The sequence below is a fragment of the Opisthorchis viverrini genome, assembly GCF_000715545.1.
Source record: "Opisthorchis viverrini unplaced genomic scaffold opera_v5_93, whole genome shotgun sequence".
Taxonomy (NCBI): Eukaryota; Metazoa; Platyhelminthes; class Trematoda; order Opisthorchiida; family Opisthorchiidae; genus Opisthorchis; species Opisthorchis viverrini.
The window spans coordinates 1,507,504-1,523,115 of NW_008751750.1; the positions used below are offsets into that span (position 1 = coordinate 1,507,504).

At 43.7% G+C, this 15,612-nt stretch overlaps 2 protein-coding genes across 2 annotated transcripts in view; one reads left to right on the top strand and one right to left on the bottom strand.

Annotated features, from left to right (window-relative positions):
• The window catches only part of T265_05183 (hypothetical protein), a gene marked incomplete at both ends in the record, with an annotated part of 93,953 nt that overhangs the window by 59,749 nt on the left and 18,592 nt on the right, over positions 1-15,612 (bottom strand). Inside the window, 10 exons of the mRNA XM_009170115.1 lie at positions 630-1,056; positions 1,403-1,560; positions 3,115-3,951; positions 4,299-5,270; positions 7,425-7,649; positions 8,431-8,634; positions 9,689-10,621; positions 11,009-11,194; positions 13,533-13,777; positions 14,845-15,287. Of these exons, the coding sequence (XP_009168379.1) occupies positions 630-1,056; positions 1,403-1,560; positions 3,115-3,951; positions 4,299-5,270; positions 7,425-7,649; positions 8,431-8,634; positions 9,689-10,621; positions 11,009-11,194; positions 13,533-13,777; positions 14,845-15,287 (4,630 nt within the window). The remainder of the gene's footprint in view (positions 1-629; positions 1,057-1,402; positions 1,561-3,114; positions 3,952-4,298; positions 5,271-7,424; positions 7,650-8,430; positions 8,635-9,688; positions 10,622-11,008; positions 11,195-13,532; positions 13,778-14,844; positions 15,288-15,612) is intronic.
• The window catches only part of T265_05182 (hypothetical protein), a gene marked incomplete at both ends in the record, with an annotated part of 82,969 nt that overhangs the window by 36,660 nt on the left and 30,697 nt on the right, over positions 1-15,612 (top strand). The window lies entirely within an intron of this gene.

Here is a 15,612-nt window from a genome sequence, read left to right on the forward strand (position 1 = left end):
ATATATATATATAGGTGTTGGAACAAATTACCCTCGCTATCATGTCACTCCTTCCTAGACAAGGTGAGGCTTCAATGAACCTAAACCCTAAAATGCACTATGAAGTTCTTCCAAGTCATCTTGCGCACAGTCAAGAAGTGAATATCGTCCTACAAAGTATCACAAAAGAACTTTATGTCGGTTCAATTTAACTAATAGATGTACTGTGAAGTTATACCAAAGTCGGTTGCCACATCAACCAGTCATTTCAGGGTTGTATAATGTGCCCCACTCGCCAACAAGCCATCTTGCCTTAGCGGTGATGCCTGTAGAGGCTCCTACTAGAAACATGTAAAAATTCTACTTTTTCGGGTTTACTTCTTCTAAAACATTTTAGAATTATTTTACCATAATTTAGAATTATGGAGCATGAGAATGCAAGTGTGTGGAGGAAATGCTTGGTGCGGTAGGATAATGCTTAGACAGTCAAACTTGGAAAAAGAGAATAGAGTTTCGAACAATGACTGCCGTCTCTATGGGCATTTGGTGCTCATATTAGCATCTTCTGCTAAGTGTTATAACACCCATTCATGTCCGTCATTGGTGGTTATGTGACCATCTGTTCGTTCTCGGGGAGATTTCGGGCTTACTTTGAGAATGAATGAATCCTCTGGTTGTAATCCCAAATCCTCGGTAGCTTGTTTTACGGCTGCTTCGAATTGCATGTTTCGCTTTCGTGGAGCATCCAAATTAGGGAACAAGTCTGAAATCAGGCCAAGAAATACAGCCATGTCTTCAGTGACCAGCTTCGGCACATTAAAGTCGCGCAACGCACGCATCAGAACCGAATCTTCACTGTGTTCCGGATTTCCTCGTTTTAATGCACCGGCCACCACCAACACCGATTTGATGGCCCTTAGACCCCAATCGTAGTGATCTTGCTTGGACAACAACTCCCTACAGAGCTGGTAGAGAGTGATGAATTTACGTGCCAGGATAGTGGCGTCCAAGAATCCTTGAGCAACCAACATAATTTCGCAAATCAGTTCGAAGTCAGGTACGACCATGGCACAAGGTCTGCAATAAAAAAATGCAGTTAGAATGTATCAAATTTGGAGGAGCAAGTTGTCCCAAATTACGAAAATTTTTCGGATCCTGGATTTGCCTGCTGCAGGAATTTAGGCAGCTGGACCTGTAGCGGTGTTTTAACACTCTTTTGGGCCTATCTGTAATGTCAATCGTCCACTTTAACAGGTCGTCAGTTAGAGACAATTAAGCACTACTAAAACTGTAACGGTTTGTCCAAAAGACAGTTTGTCGATTCTCGAGGAACTACCGTACAGTGAGTGGAAGCGATCACCTCACCGAGTAGAATTCCAAAGGGAATAACGATTGAAAATAGCTAAGAAATTTATATCGTTACCGAAACAAAGCCTTCAAGTTTTCTGGCAATTCCGTGCGACCAGCGTAACCCGGATTCATGGTGATGAACAAGCCCACTGCGGGATCCAGCGGAATTATTTCACCCAGAAAGTTGAATCGCTCCTTCTTCAAACGTATTGCGTCCTGAATCGCTTTGACCTGTATCGGTGTAAGTGGGCGAATTGGAGAAGAGACAGTGAAGTAAAAACCAGACCTCAGACTTGGTGTTACAATGCTAAAGACGGACAAGTTAGAGCTGAGGTTGCCAGTAATTTTGTGTGATACCGAGGCCCTCCACATGTGGGACAGGTTAAGTACTTTAGGAGCCAAGCAGTGTACGACTCCTCATTATCTACTTAATTCTTTTTGTCCATAACACTAGAGCCACCATGTCGTTACACTTTATCGACTTGAAGTGTCGATGAATGCATCTCCAAAACTATCACAGGAAGTCACACTGTCTTAATTTTACTGACAGAATCTTGTATGCATATACTCTACCGTCCAGATTTTGAAATCGCTTGTGAAAAGCTTGCAATACTACGAACAACTGTAGCCGGATTCGGCCAGTTTTCCTCAGTTAGCACATTACGACTGTGCGCAGCTGACGAATCCAAACCGTTGTATGAAAATTCTTCAAGCATGTGCCGCGGTGGATCACACAGAAGATAGTAGGCTGCCTTCATAGCACAGGCGGTCTGACAACACCTGCCAATCAGGTCCTGGTTATCACATCACGTCGCGTTCTCACGTGATCGTTCACGACCAACTCGTACCATGATATAGGTAGGGAAGTAATAAACAAGCGACTCACCTCCATCCGACAATGACAGAAATAATGAACACTCCAACTTGAGTCCGATATACTTCAGTGAGAACTCAGGCCCATCCCAACATCGTAACTAATGCGGTGGCTTGTCCTTGGAACACCCCCCCCCCGAGGTAGGCAGTAGACGATGTCTGCAAATCATTTATTTAACGTTTGCTCTCTGTTCATGATTTCAATTTCATCTCTGGGGTCTGATGTACTTTTTTCTATTTTTTTCTGGCCAAGATTAGTTAGATTCGAAAAGCTTTCGGAATTCGTTGATATCAAGGGTTCAAAGTGAACACCGACGTCGACGATTGCGAGACGGTTGACAGCAACCATCAGATACGAGATAGACCTGGTCTAGAAAGGATATCAGGAACTTTGGACATACTCTCGTGTTAGACTACAGTTCGCTTTTTCTCGGATCCAGCAGCGTCACCAACATCTCTCGAACGGTCAACATTTACCGTCCTTCTGTCGCCAGCCGCCCCTTGAATCGAAAATTGAAATATCATACTTTGGCTTTCAGCTCCCTACATTCCGACAGGCTGTAAAAATCTGCAATCACGTTGCAAACAACCTATGCAATAAAATCAGCAGCAAGATCAATAAATGTCTTCAGCCGGATTCGACACTTCATTATCTGGGATGTTCTCGCATCGCTACATCGTGTTCCCTACTGGAAATGCACATAGAACAAATAGTGACGCTGATAGCTTCATGGAATGTCTAAAGTAACGTGAGTAACAACAATTTTTTCTCAACTTAATATTTACCATGCTGAGTGAATATTCAGTCGATAGTACTGAGACCTCCAAGACTATCTTGTGTGTGATTGTGAATGACTCTAGGTAATCTGGACACAGCTCATGGGCTCGTACGCAGTCGCGTGAGAAACTCACTTGTACCGCAACAACGGACAGAACTTCGACCGCGATCCGGTTGAATTCATCGAAGCAACCCCAGGCACCAGCTTGGGCCAGTCCTTTGTAGATATTTCCCACAGACATGTAATCCATCTGTTCGGAACAGTTAAACACGTACACCATAACCCCGAGTGCACGGCCTAAGTCCTTCGTGGTTTCTGTTTTCCCAGTCCCGGCAGGACCAGCTGGAGCACCGCTCATGCAAAGGTGCAACGATTGCGTCAGAGTGATGTAACAACGATCTGTCAGTGGGGTAATGACAAGTCGTGGTGTGTTGCCCAAATACTCGTAGGCATAGGCGAACTGGGCGTCACAAATGTTGGCGAGACAATCCTGTCGCGCATCATCCCACCGGTGACGTAACTGGGACAGCCACGTGAAAGCTTGTGAACTATCGACTTTTTGTGAAATAAGCTTGCCCACAATGTCCCGATTGTGTACATCAATGGTACAGAGGGTCATGATCTTTTGACGAGCCCCAGGAGTCAGATCGGTGAGAAGCATCTGGATCAAAATACCCAGCTGGTTGATTTGCTTCTTGTTGTATTCTTTCATCGCATTCTCTAGACCTTCTTCCAGTCGTCCAAACGCTATTTGTACCTCACTGTTCCAACCGATTTGGGAACCGGTCAACGCAATTTGAGCGGGATAGTCAAAAATCCACTGATCTCGAGGTTTCTCTTCATAGGCAGCAACGGCGTCTGCGAGGATCTTACGCAGCGTGTGTCGCATTTCATCAAGCAACTGGTTGAGCCACTCCTCCACCTGACCAGTAAGATCGAATGACTTCACGAATTTGACCTCTTCACCATCCTAGTCAAAGAGCAACAAGAGGGTGGGGCACGTTTACAACATTGCAGCACAGTATAATGTAGTGCAGTGCAGTATAGCATAGTAAAGTGTAGTATGGTACATTTTAATGCATTATAGTATAGCACTGTATTGTATGCTGTAGCACGGTGTCGTGTCGTAAGGGCTAACCCCACAAGTATCACTTACTTTAGCAATCATCTACATTGCAGCAAGTATAATGTAGTGCAGTGCAGTATAGCATAGTAAAGTGTAGTATGGTACATTTTAATGCATTATAGTATAGCACTGTATTGTATGCTGTAGCACGGTGTCGCATAGTAAGGGCTAACCCCACAAGTATCACTTACTTTAGCAATCATCTTAGTTGCATGCTTCACTGCGGCATCAGGTTTTTCGAAGGTTAAGCTACAAATACTGTCGAAAAGTTTTGACAAATGACGTAGAACTTTGGCTGGCACCTTTCCGTTGCTCACAATATCCGTCACATCGACTTGGGATACGAAATAGAAACGTGGGAATGATAAACGCTTGGTTTCCAGGTAATCAGCCAAGGCCTTTTCACAAATCGTCATTCCGTCACGGATCTTTTGAATTTCGCCCAAAATCTCTGGTCTTTGTGTCGTTGCATCCAGCACCTTGGGTTTACTTTGGAGTTCATCAATTAGCACACGAAATTCCTTGTCTAACTCCATGAATAATGCGGTATCATTCGGCAACTGTGCTTGGATATCGTCACATAGGACAAAAATCGATTCCAAGCCGGACCAGACGCGCTGCGTCTCGAACCATACTGTCAGTACCTGGTCTGTCATGGACAGAGTCTTGTGCCAGTAGTTGATGCGATCTATCGAGAATGTGTTGTCGCGATTCCCAAGCATGTCTAACACTTTAACCTGAATTTCTTCCAAAGTGCCGGTCAGCTCCTCAGTTTGTTTTGGCAGTTCTAATCCGGTTCGATCGTGCGTTTCATATTCGAACATCATTTCATTCCATACTTGTTCTATCTTCTCCAAATCTCTTTCGATCTTTTGTTCGTTGGATGCTTTGGACACAATACCATGAACTTCTTCCTCGAATTTGTGCAAGTTGAGGGAGAGTAGATCGGCCAAGGTGGTCTCGTCATTGATTTCAATCATTCGTCCAGTGTCGGTCATAAGCTCAATCCAGTGTCTCTCTTTGACTGCCGGATTTTGTAGATCTCGGACAGCAGTTACAGCTGCGTTAATATCTTTCAGTTCGGCCTCCAAACCCTGGAACATAGGCCACTGTTTAACATCCTTGTCCATCGTGCGGATTTCAATAGAAATCTCTCGAATCACCTGAAATAGTGTCAGAACGGAAGGGAGGAAGAACACAATGAAGTATGTGCTAATGACAGCCAATGTACTCAGTTGTACCCCGTTGATTTCTAGGACGGTAACGTAGAAAGAGCCCATCACTCAACTTTGAATGTGTAAATGAGTTCATAACACATATGACCATGAGTATGCTCATCACTTGCTGAAATTCATTAGTGGGCTCTGACCAGAGATTGCATTTACACCAATTGGTTTAGACTGATCGGAAAAAGAAAACTCGCACATGAGGACTGTTTGAACAGGCATTCAATCTTGATAAGGTTCCACTTATGGGTTCGACCAAAGCCTCTCAGCAGCCCATTCCCGGCCACGCTCTTTTGGTTTTAAGGAAGCAGCACGTGTGGGGTTTACCACCATTCACTTGCAAATATGTACGACACTGTCTTTTGACCTGATTGAGCCTGACGTTCATGATATTTTTTGACCGATGTGCTGTTCAATTACGGAATTTGAGAGGAATCGGTTCCTAGCGAAAAGGAACTACCAAAACGATGGTTCAGTCTCGATGGTGTCCCATAATGAATCGGAGTTATCCATGTATAATTTAGTCCTGTATCACACCTAGTCACCTGAGTCTGGCCCGATCACCTAGTAGGATTCACCAGTTGCGCGGTTCTGATGTGATCTGGTAGCGTTGCACAACTCTAGCCATACACAGTCCACAAATTTTGTAATCACTGGTTTGACAAAGGAAAAACATGGGATAACAGAATCAAACCAACAGTCCACTGAAACGCATGAAAGGGCGGATTGCACAACTGCTAAGAAAGAGGAACATTCACTGAGATTCTTCGTAAAATGGAGTGCAAATTACGGACAAATATTATTGGCTGATAACAGCCAAACACTGACTGTCAAGGTCAGCAGGATGGACCTGGTTTGTGAAGGGGATGGTGGTCTGAGTGGGCTCACGTGAGACGGTATGTGAAGTTACGCATTGGCTCGACCAAATTCAAGTGTGAGCCAATAGGGTCAGTTCCATATAGTTTTCAGCACCTGTCTTAAAATTTGAATTAAATAGGCATGGTCATGGAATCCACATATCCGTAGACTTCAGTGACTAGTTGAGACGTTTTGGCTTGAATAAAGACCTGATACTCTCCCGGTCTGACCAAGGCTTCATTGTTCGACTATCACATAGATTCAAAATCCGGGAGAGGAAACAGTTGATAGGTTTGGTTCCGGAGGAAACCATGAAACGACTAGGTACAGACAGGCATTTTGGCCTCGTGTCATACTGTTCCCAACAGTCCACATGCCGTCTCCTCAGTCCCACTAACAGTCGAGCTCATTCCCTCTACAGCTAACGCTGAGAAGACTAAAAATTTCACCATCTCATCTGCATTAAATCAGTTTTTTATCATTTCACTCTGACCAATTCCAGAGCCAAAACCGATAAGACGCCAAGGTGTATTTATTCCAAAAGAAAGCCACCTCTAGTGTAACAATCAATATTCTTTTACGGAAAAATATCTTGTCGGGGTTCTACACCATACGTGGCTGTATGGACTTCGGACTTCGGAGTGGTTCACACAGTAGCAGTCGGTGAAAAGAATTGTGTACTATGTTGAATCCCGTGCCATTTTGATATCGTGCTGGTGAGTTGATTACTACAAGGTCCAGATGCCATTCCTTAGACACTCTTCGATAGGTGCATTCCATTACGCCACTAGAACTGCATGCTCCCCATTTGTTGTTGATCCGCGTCTTTTTTGTTAAACTGTAGGCTAGGCTGTTATTCAAACTGTCATGAGAGGGTACAAAGCTAGAGTGAAGAGAAGAACCGAATTTCAATCAGCAGATTTGAGGAAAAACTTGCACGCTCCATCGAATCGACCCTTCACTAGGAGAATGTAAACTAAGTGGTCAAAAAGACGATATCAAGGCTTTAGACCCAACAGATACACAGGCAAGTCCTGGTAGGGAATTGAACCCAGCAGCCACAGAGAAAATGTTCCTCCCCTCGCATACCTACTCTTGCTTATTATTTTTTAGACAGTCTACTGGGTGCTAAAAGATTTCGTGTTGAAATTAACAAAGATGCTTAAGTATGTGGAAGGTGCCAGAGTAACAGAAAATGAATGCATTCGTTCGAGAGGCATAGGGTTACCTTACCTCGTCAATTGCTCCGAAATCGATTTCTTTCCATTTTGAAGTCTTCCATGCAGTCACGTAACTTCGGAACATGTTGATGTAATCCCACACTCGCTTGGTAACTTTCATCTCACGTCGCATGGCTTTCAGATCCAAGTAAGTTGGAATATCCCGCACCTCGAACGACTTAGCGGATATCTGCATTTCTGTCACGCCTTCTTCAATCTCGGTCAGACGGGTGTTCCACTGGATGAAAAAGAGGGAAAAATGAGGAACGAGTCAGACACGACTGTGCTGTGGGTATAAGATAGGTTGGTATCTGATTCCGAGTGATGTTATCAAAAACTAAGAGAGTTAACGCAATTATGAATTACCTATAGAATCAACTGAAGAAGAATCCTCTGGATGCAGAACGTTTTTATGACTTTCTCTGTCCTAAACAAATAAAATCTAATTTAAACAGCACGGAACAATCGCCAGCAACTTCCTGGTGAGCCCAACTACTTAGTTATCTCCCTCTGTAACTCGGCCATCGGATAGAGTAGATTTTCGGTTGTGAACTGCATTTTGCAAGGAGTATGAATATATGCTGAAGTACTGTATGTGTGCTTTAGTCGTACGAATTTCCAAATGAGGAGTCGAATTTGCATTCCTCCTTCAAGGAGTTAAGGGCTCAATTACCAAGCTATGAGCAACTTATCAGCACTTGGACTTGATGTGGCACCAATAATCCTTCAAACATGTAGCCCACGCTCGTGGTTTGAAGTTGACTGGGTCCCCTAGTGAAGAGAGAAGATCTGTGAGATGCACTCAGTATCCGTCCAATATTTTGTAAGTGGTTCACCAAATCCACGGATAAGAGATTTCCCCAGCATTTTTGAATGAAAACTGAACTTCCGTAAGTGGTCCTACCAGCGTGCAAGAACTTTCGTATCTCACATCTTTTGGGTATACCAGTACGATCAGAGTGGTGGCTTCTTATCGCCCTTCCACCCAGAGCAGTCACAAAGTTTCCAAGGAGACTTACTTCATCCAGGCTTTCGTACGGCTCTGAACAGTCAAAAGTGAACACTTCCGACTCGCCAAATTCGCGCTTCAGTCGAGCTGACTCGGTATCGTAGTGAGCACTCATTGCTCGGATATTTTGAACTTCACGTTCTTGCAAAGGTTGTATTTTCTGTTTGGTTAGGACAGCGATGTTCTTTAGTTCGTGCCATTGTTCCGGTAAAAACTGAAAAGAAAACAATACATCCGTTTAGGATAACGTGCGGTGTTTCGCTAGCAGTGACATGCAGCCGATATCTGCTTAGCGTTTGATGAAGCAATCACATCTACGACTAAAGCAAAAGTAAGAACGGCCATTCCAAGGTTTCACCTCTCCATCCAATTTGGTTTAGTATGACTTCTAGTGTGGATTATGTGAGTTGACCTCATAACCTCAGACAAAATTTAAAAAAAACAAGATTGTTCGTTCCAACGAAACGATCCGCCAAGACCGGTCATTGTGAGAAGAGGAATCGAGTCCTTTTATAGCTCAGGACAGCTCAGTGGTTGAGGCGCAGACACAATGACCGGGAGATCTGTGGTTAGAACACAAACCCAGCATGTCGAATGCTTCTGTGTAGGGCACCTGGAAGTATCTCTGTCTTCTTGCTTTCTTCGGATAGTATGACAGCTAGTCACCGAAAGAGAGCCATGGTTAAACGATTATTTTTTATGATTTAGTTTCTTCGGAGTTGCGTCAGTTCACGAGGTCAGTACATTTAGGAGCGGATTCCGGGGAAACTCTGTCACGGGTTATCTCGATCAATAATCGCTCATTCGAGTATCCACTCTTGAAAGGGGTCCCTTTCTAAAAAATTACTGTAATCGTAAGCATACCTTCATACTCTACAGCTAGACCCATCGTCCTATTGTAGACTGTTGTTTTACTGTATAGCTTGCAATATTTCGACCGGATGTGTATTCGGTCAAATGATTTGACTCACAGCGGGTACTTGATAGTTTATTCTTTTCAGTCATCAAACCGCATATGGAATATCAAAGTTCAAGATCCTGAGTACGGAATTCGATTGGACAGAAATTTATGGATAACTGAATAACTCGCTAACCAAGTAGCGTATCCCGACTAATCAGCATTATCGATGCAGAACTGGTAGGTTCCTGAAATTCTTAGTCACAGGTGATCTTTTAGCATAGTTGGGGACCTACCGAGTCAGTGCAGAATGATTTTCCTGGTGGAGCGCTGTGTACCTGGGAGGTTTGCGGAAATTTATCGAACTAACCTCCAATAATTTGTTCATTGCATCTGGAAGTTCTTCACCGAACTCCTTGAGTAGTGCCACGGTTTCGCGAAGTGGTTCGAATCCGGCGTCTGTCGCATCTTCAGCTTCCCGAATCAGCTTCAGTCTTTCCAGCACCGTCACCAGCTTATTGTAGTCAACTTTCTCCGGATCACCTTTCAGTTCCAGGTCATTTATACTATCTTCAATAAAGGCCTTCAAGTTATCCAACGTGGAGGTCACATGATCTACCAGATACTGTTTGAACTTGTCACTCCATTGCCGTATCACTGCCAACAAAGACATTTTGAACGGTTTCAAATCTGCCCGCAGCCAAGTGTCAAACACGCGTGAATCCTCTAAATGTTCCACTTCCTCATAGACACGATCGTACTTGAGAATCTGTTCACGGAATTGTTCCAAAGTAGGTGGATTTTCCGGGGCCTCAATCTCACCTGTTGGGCCAAGATCCTCCTTGGTAAGGAGACGACCATAGCGACAGAACTGGCGAATAAATTCTGTCCGGTCCTCAGCCCAATAGACAGAATAGCTGGCTTCAAGGTTGTTCTGGAAATCGGTTGCGGAACGCATTGCTGATCGCACGTGATCAGTAATCTTCTTGATGGACTCGGATATCTCAGGGGTGTTGAGGACTTGTTGTGAAAAACCAACAAGGGATTTGACCTGTTGAGTGAGAGACACCTCCGAAGATGGTTCAGTCTGTTCGACAGACAAATCAGACACATCAACTGCCTCTGGCTCTGCTACTGTTGCTGCCACCGGTGAGACTGATGATGGAGGTGCGTGTGGTTGGTTTGTCAATGATGGTATCAACCGAGATTGATCCGTAATGTCTTGAACCAAACTGTCTACGAGATCCAGAAGGTTTTCTGCCTGGTTTTCTAGTACACCCGGTGTGTATGATAGACGATTGTCCTAGAAAAATGATGTATAAATTATGAAAAAAGGCATAAGTATTTGGAACTAGTAAAATACTTGGCGAAGAAGAAGCTGGTGGAATGTATGGTTGAGAGAATGTGTGATGCTAGCCTCACAAATTTAGCCCAACTAAAAGCAGACGAGTTAGACAGACGAAGGTCGTGAGATGCTTTCTATCAGGATATGTCCTGTATTCGAAGAGACACCTTAACAGCTTATACATTGAAGTTGAAATCTACAAAGTTCAAGACCAATTTTTTGTGTAATGTCAATGACAACGGCTGTCTGAAATGATCGAAACTATCTTTTTCTGACGTAAGTCATCCAAAGCATGAAAACAAAAGTGAAGAGCATTGTTTCACTGTATGTGATGACGTCACTTACGACCAAGTTCAGCTTCGTTTCCATCAACGGACTTTCCAGTTTGCCTTTCTCGGTATGGTTTGCTAAGTAGGATAAGCTACAACGAACCGCTTCAATGAGACCCTCGAGAATGATATCTTCCGCAGCTTCCAAATAGGCTGACCAATCCGGACCGTCCTCTTCGGCTTTGTACAGTTCTAAATTTTCCTTCAAATATTAATAACATGGGAATATGAGTAAGAAATGGACTGGAAAGAAAAGGTTTTCTATGAAGCGGCATTTGCAGGTGCTGCTGTCGAAACGATTGAGGACGTAAGTTTAAAACGGACCTGGAGAGTCGTGTTTCAATTTTTGGTCTGTCAAACTGAGAATCGCCCTAAAGTGTCATGGAGGAAAACAGTGAAGAATACCACTAGGTGTGATAAACACCGGATCAAATTAATTCTGGTATGGTGCCATGTATGGAGTTATGAACTTTGTCATGTGACAATGCGGGTTCTTTGAGTTTTAGTGGCAGTAACTCGCTACAGAAAAAAAAAGCGAGTGATATGAGCACCATGGACCGAGATTTATCTATAGCTGGTTTATTTGTTCATAACAGCCAATGGTTATTTAGGATACCGAAACAAACCCGTTTCTCCTCAGCTTATGTGTTTGACAAATCGGTGATTGCTTTGATTTTAGACTGTTTAGTGCCAGATTTCCCGCACAGTATAGTTGCTGACACTAATTAATTGGAATAAAATAGGTGACTACCGCGCTAAGGCAGTCTTGAACTGTTGGTCAGTGCAACCACAAGTCTTCAGCAGAAACGTCGAATGCCCTGGAAGCGCTAAAATTCTCACATTGAAAGTATCTTTTGATCGATGGGTGAGTTATGCAGGGTAGCATTAAATCTTGCGGGGTAGAAGACTACCCGGCCAGACGTTTGCTTGTGGTTACAGGCCATCAGGGAAAGAAAGAAATAAAATTCACCCACTTGAGTCGTTGGGGAATTCATGAAAGCTGTATACCGGCTTCTTTCTTTTGAAGAGTCACCCTGCCTATGTGGAGTGGCTAATTATCCTACTCCACATAAAGAGGGAGTCCTGAATTCGAATTTCGTTGTCATTAAAGTCCATCACTAGAACTTATACTGGTCCAGCAGTTTCCAAGCTTCGCTAGTGCCGAAAAGCGTTAACCCAGCCAGTAGGCAGACACAGGGACAGTAACAAGCCTCTCGAGGCGTGGCGTAAACGAGTCACATCGATCAAAGTGTGAACATGTTCGGTCGGTCAGCAGAATTCCCCATTCAGTGAAGGTCGCTTTTGTGGACATGAAAAAGCCCTAACGTTAGGATGACAGTAAGGTCGTTCTTGGCAGCAGAGTGTATAGCAAAACTGCAATCTTGGAGACTACAAACATAATTAGTGTCGGAGCTAATCTGGGACTTTTCATACAAATGGGATTTCATCCTTATCCGGTGCGGTCTGCAGGCTGAAGAGCGCATAAGAATAGCAGTACTGATGGTGGTCGATTCCGAATGACAAAACATCCCGGTGTTTAACTCCGAAACAGCGCATAGAGTCTGCCAAGTTTGTGTATTTCAAGCTCCAGTCGGCTCTCTTTGACAGGTTTTGGTTAAATGTAGTCAAAACCAGGATTTGTTTACCGAAATTTAACGAGCTATTCGTCCCTTGGCAACAAATTATGAATCAATCCTTGTAATCACAACGACCGGGAAAAGGAATGCAAAAGGAATCCAACCAGCTGACCGTTGGCTTCTAGAGCAATAGTTGGGTTCAATACACGGACAAAAAGTTCAGTACTGCAGCACCTCTCATTCATTCCGGTGTTGGGAGATCGTACTCTTAAAAGAATCATGCTTTTAGGCGTTGCTTTTAGGAAGACAAGCTATATTTTCAGACCAGTTATCGCGCAACACACATGTAGACGGCAGCTGTGGCAAGTGTTCGAACCAAATCTTCGTAATCACCGTCGTCACGGTCTGATTGAGCTCGAGAATGTGGTATGCTGCGCGCAACTTCAGGTTAAACATCATGCCATTTGCACGCGTAACGGATTTAACGGATTGAGGTAACCCCAGCTTTAGTGTGAATCGACTTTGTCTCATCGCTGCAGTAGTTGTAAAGGCAGCCTTGAAATCCACATACACCGAGATGTCCATAACAGATCAACACATAAACGCAGTCTAAATCATGTACCGTGTGCCCACTGTACATCCCCAACTCGTAAAATATTGGCACGATATTTCGGATTATCAGTCTAGTACACTTTGACATATTCTGACATATTTCTGACGGTTTCCAACGCATTGCGCTCTGGCATATCGTGAAAAGACTTACGATTCCGTGTGTAACGACACATGGCACTTAATTTGTTCCGTAAGATACTTTTAGTTTATCTCTAAAATTGTTCTGGTCCGAAAGGAACACAGTATCAGATCAAAAAAAATCGTCATTGTTCTGGATAGTGGTCAACAAAGCCCCTCTACTCACAGGTGCACAGAATGCAACTCGCATCATGCTAGGTGTGGACGTCTTACCTTGATCAATTCATGAATCTTCTGGGCTGCAGAAGCGACTTCCTTGAACCTGGTTTCTCTCAAACCATCGCGTTCCTCAAGCGGAATCAAGCAGTCATACTTCCGTTCTTTGCCTTGGTACAACGGTAACGCGCGCCATTGACCAGACAAGTGTTCGACTTGTTTCAAATTTTCTTGGGCCTTCGTCACACGCGACTGAATCTCACTGACAGTCTCCAAAGCTGTGTCAATGAAGCTGGAGTCCACTGGGGATGAAATGTGACACCAGCAGCAAGAAGTTTAATAACAATTTTTCTGTGCTGTCACGATCGTAGGAGCATCTAGCGGAACCACAATCATCCACACAAACTTGCATGTGTCAGTTTTCTGTCTACCAGTAACTACATGGCAGACAAGTCTCATACAAGCTAATTTGTGAGCAAAATCCCCAACGTTTTCTCAGACGTTAAAAAGTACCCAACCACAGTACCGTTACTGGCTAAGATTCCGGTCGCAAAAATATATGATTGGTATAAGTAATGCGTTCAACTTTCTGGTTCACCGATCAAGACCACTGAAAATGCGTTGGCATCCCCTACAATAAAGTCATCCGCAACGTCCTCCATAAGCGTATTCGCATTGGTAGAATTATATAGCCCCCGACTAACAGCAAGCATCCGTTACAATATGAACAAATGCCTGAATTGAAGTCACGCTTCGAAAGGTTGTGATAAAGATCCAACACGTTAATGTACGTGGGTCCTTTCGTGATCTCATCATAAGAATGCAAGTCAAAGCTCAGTACAGTCTAGTGAAGAGTATAATCTCTCCTGGAGTGAGAAAATTCCTAATTCTTGAATCTCAGCTCATCTGGACCCAGAAAAGTCTTTGTGCTGAACGTTCAGTTAAAGGACATCTTAAAGCGGAAGATAATTTTACTGTCCGTTTGGAGCAGATGACTGGTTCCTTTCAGTAGACTAGTTTGTCTGTGGCATTCATTTTGAGAACTGAATAAAGTGAACAGTTCTCCACTGGCATACTAAAAAAAGATACACAAGACCTTCGATGTTTTCTTTATTGTTCAGTTCCTCCCGTTCGATACTCAGTCGATGAGCTCTTTTGGCTTTTGGAATATGAAGTTATGGTTGCGGATGGATGGAACAGCAACGAATCACAAGGTTACAAATTTGATCTTCGTTTGCACCGGGAATACATAACGTCTACGGGATGTTTGTTTACGTATTTTCTAGTTCCTTCTCTGTAGAAGTCCGGGATTTCTGCTTTTTAACACGGGTTGTGTGTTACTTATTCGTACTAGAATATCAGTACTCACCGCTCTCCCAAGTCATGGTTTTCAGCGCAGGAGCGAGAAGATTATCGAACTGATCCACTTCATCTGCAATCAGTGGGAACTCAACGGTTAGTGTCTTTTGGCGGACCGAATTGTAGGCGTTCTGGATTTGAGCCAACTTCAACCTCGATTCTCGAAGTGGTTCCAAGCGCTTGTACATTTCCAGTGTGCTGGCCGGAAGTGAATCTTTGATTTTCTCTGGGAGACCAAAGACGACACTTTCTGGACTAGCTAGTGAGCACTCATCCTCGCCACTTAAGAACAACAAGTAATGAACTTCGCGTAGGACCTCAACCAGCTGATCATCGAAATTCACGTCGATTGTTTGCGTTGCCGGGTTTCGACGTAATAAAGGTAGCTTCAAATTGACATTACATTTTTCAGGAGCCGTTTCGCAAAATTCTTCAAGACGCTGTGCCCGAAATCTGGGATGGAAAAAGTGAAAGTTCGGAGATTCACATTGGAAAGAAGAGCTAACTCTAAAGAACATCTCCAAGCATCATCTTCCAACGCCTTGATCGTTAATAACTCCAACGAAGCACCTAGTTTAAAGATTCATCTAAATGATGAGTGTGATTGTCTTGGCACATACTACTGATGTATTAGTCATGTTGGAAGCTTCCCTTTAACCTTCGTCACGTGCAGTGCGAGCATTCCCATCAATTATACATTTTATGTTGATCTGCACCAATGGTTAAGCCTGCACTGCTCGCAAACTGCTGCAAATCATAACGTTAACTTATCTTATCC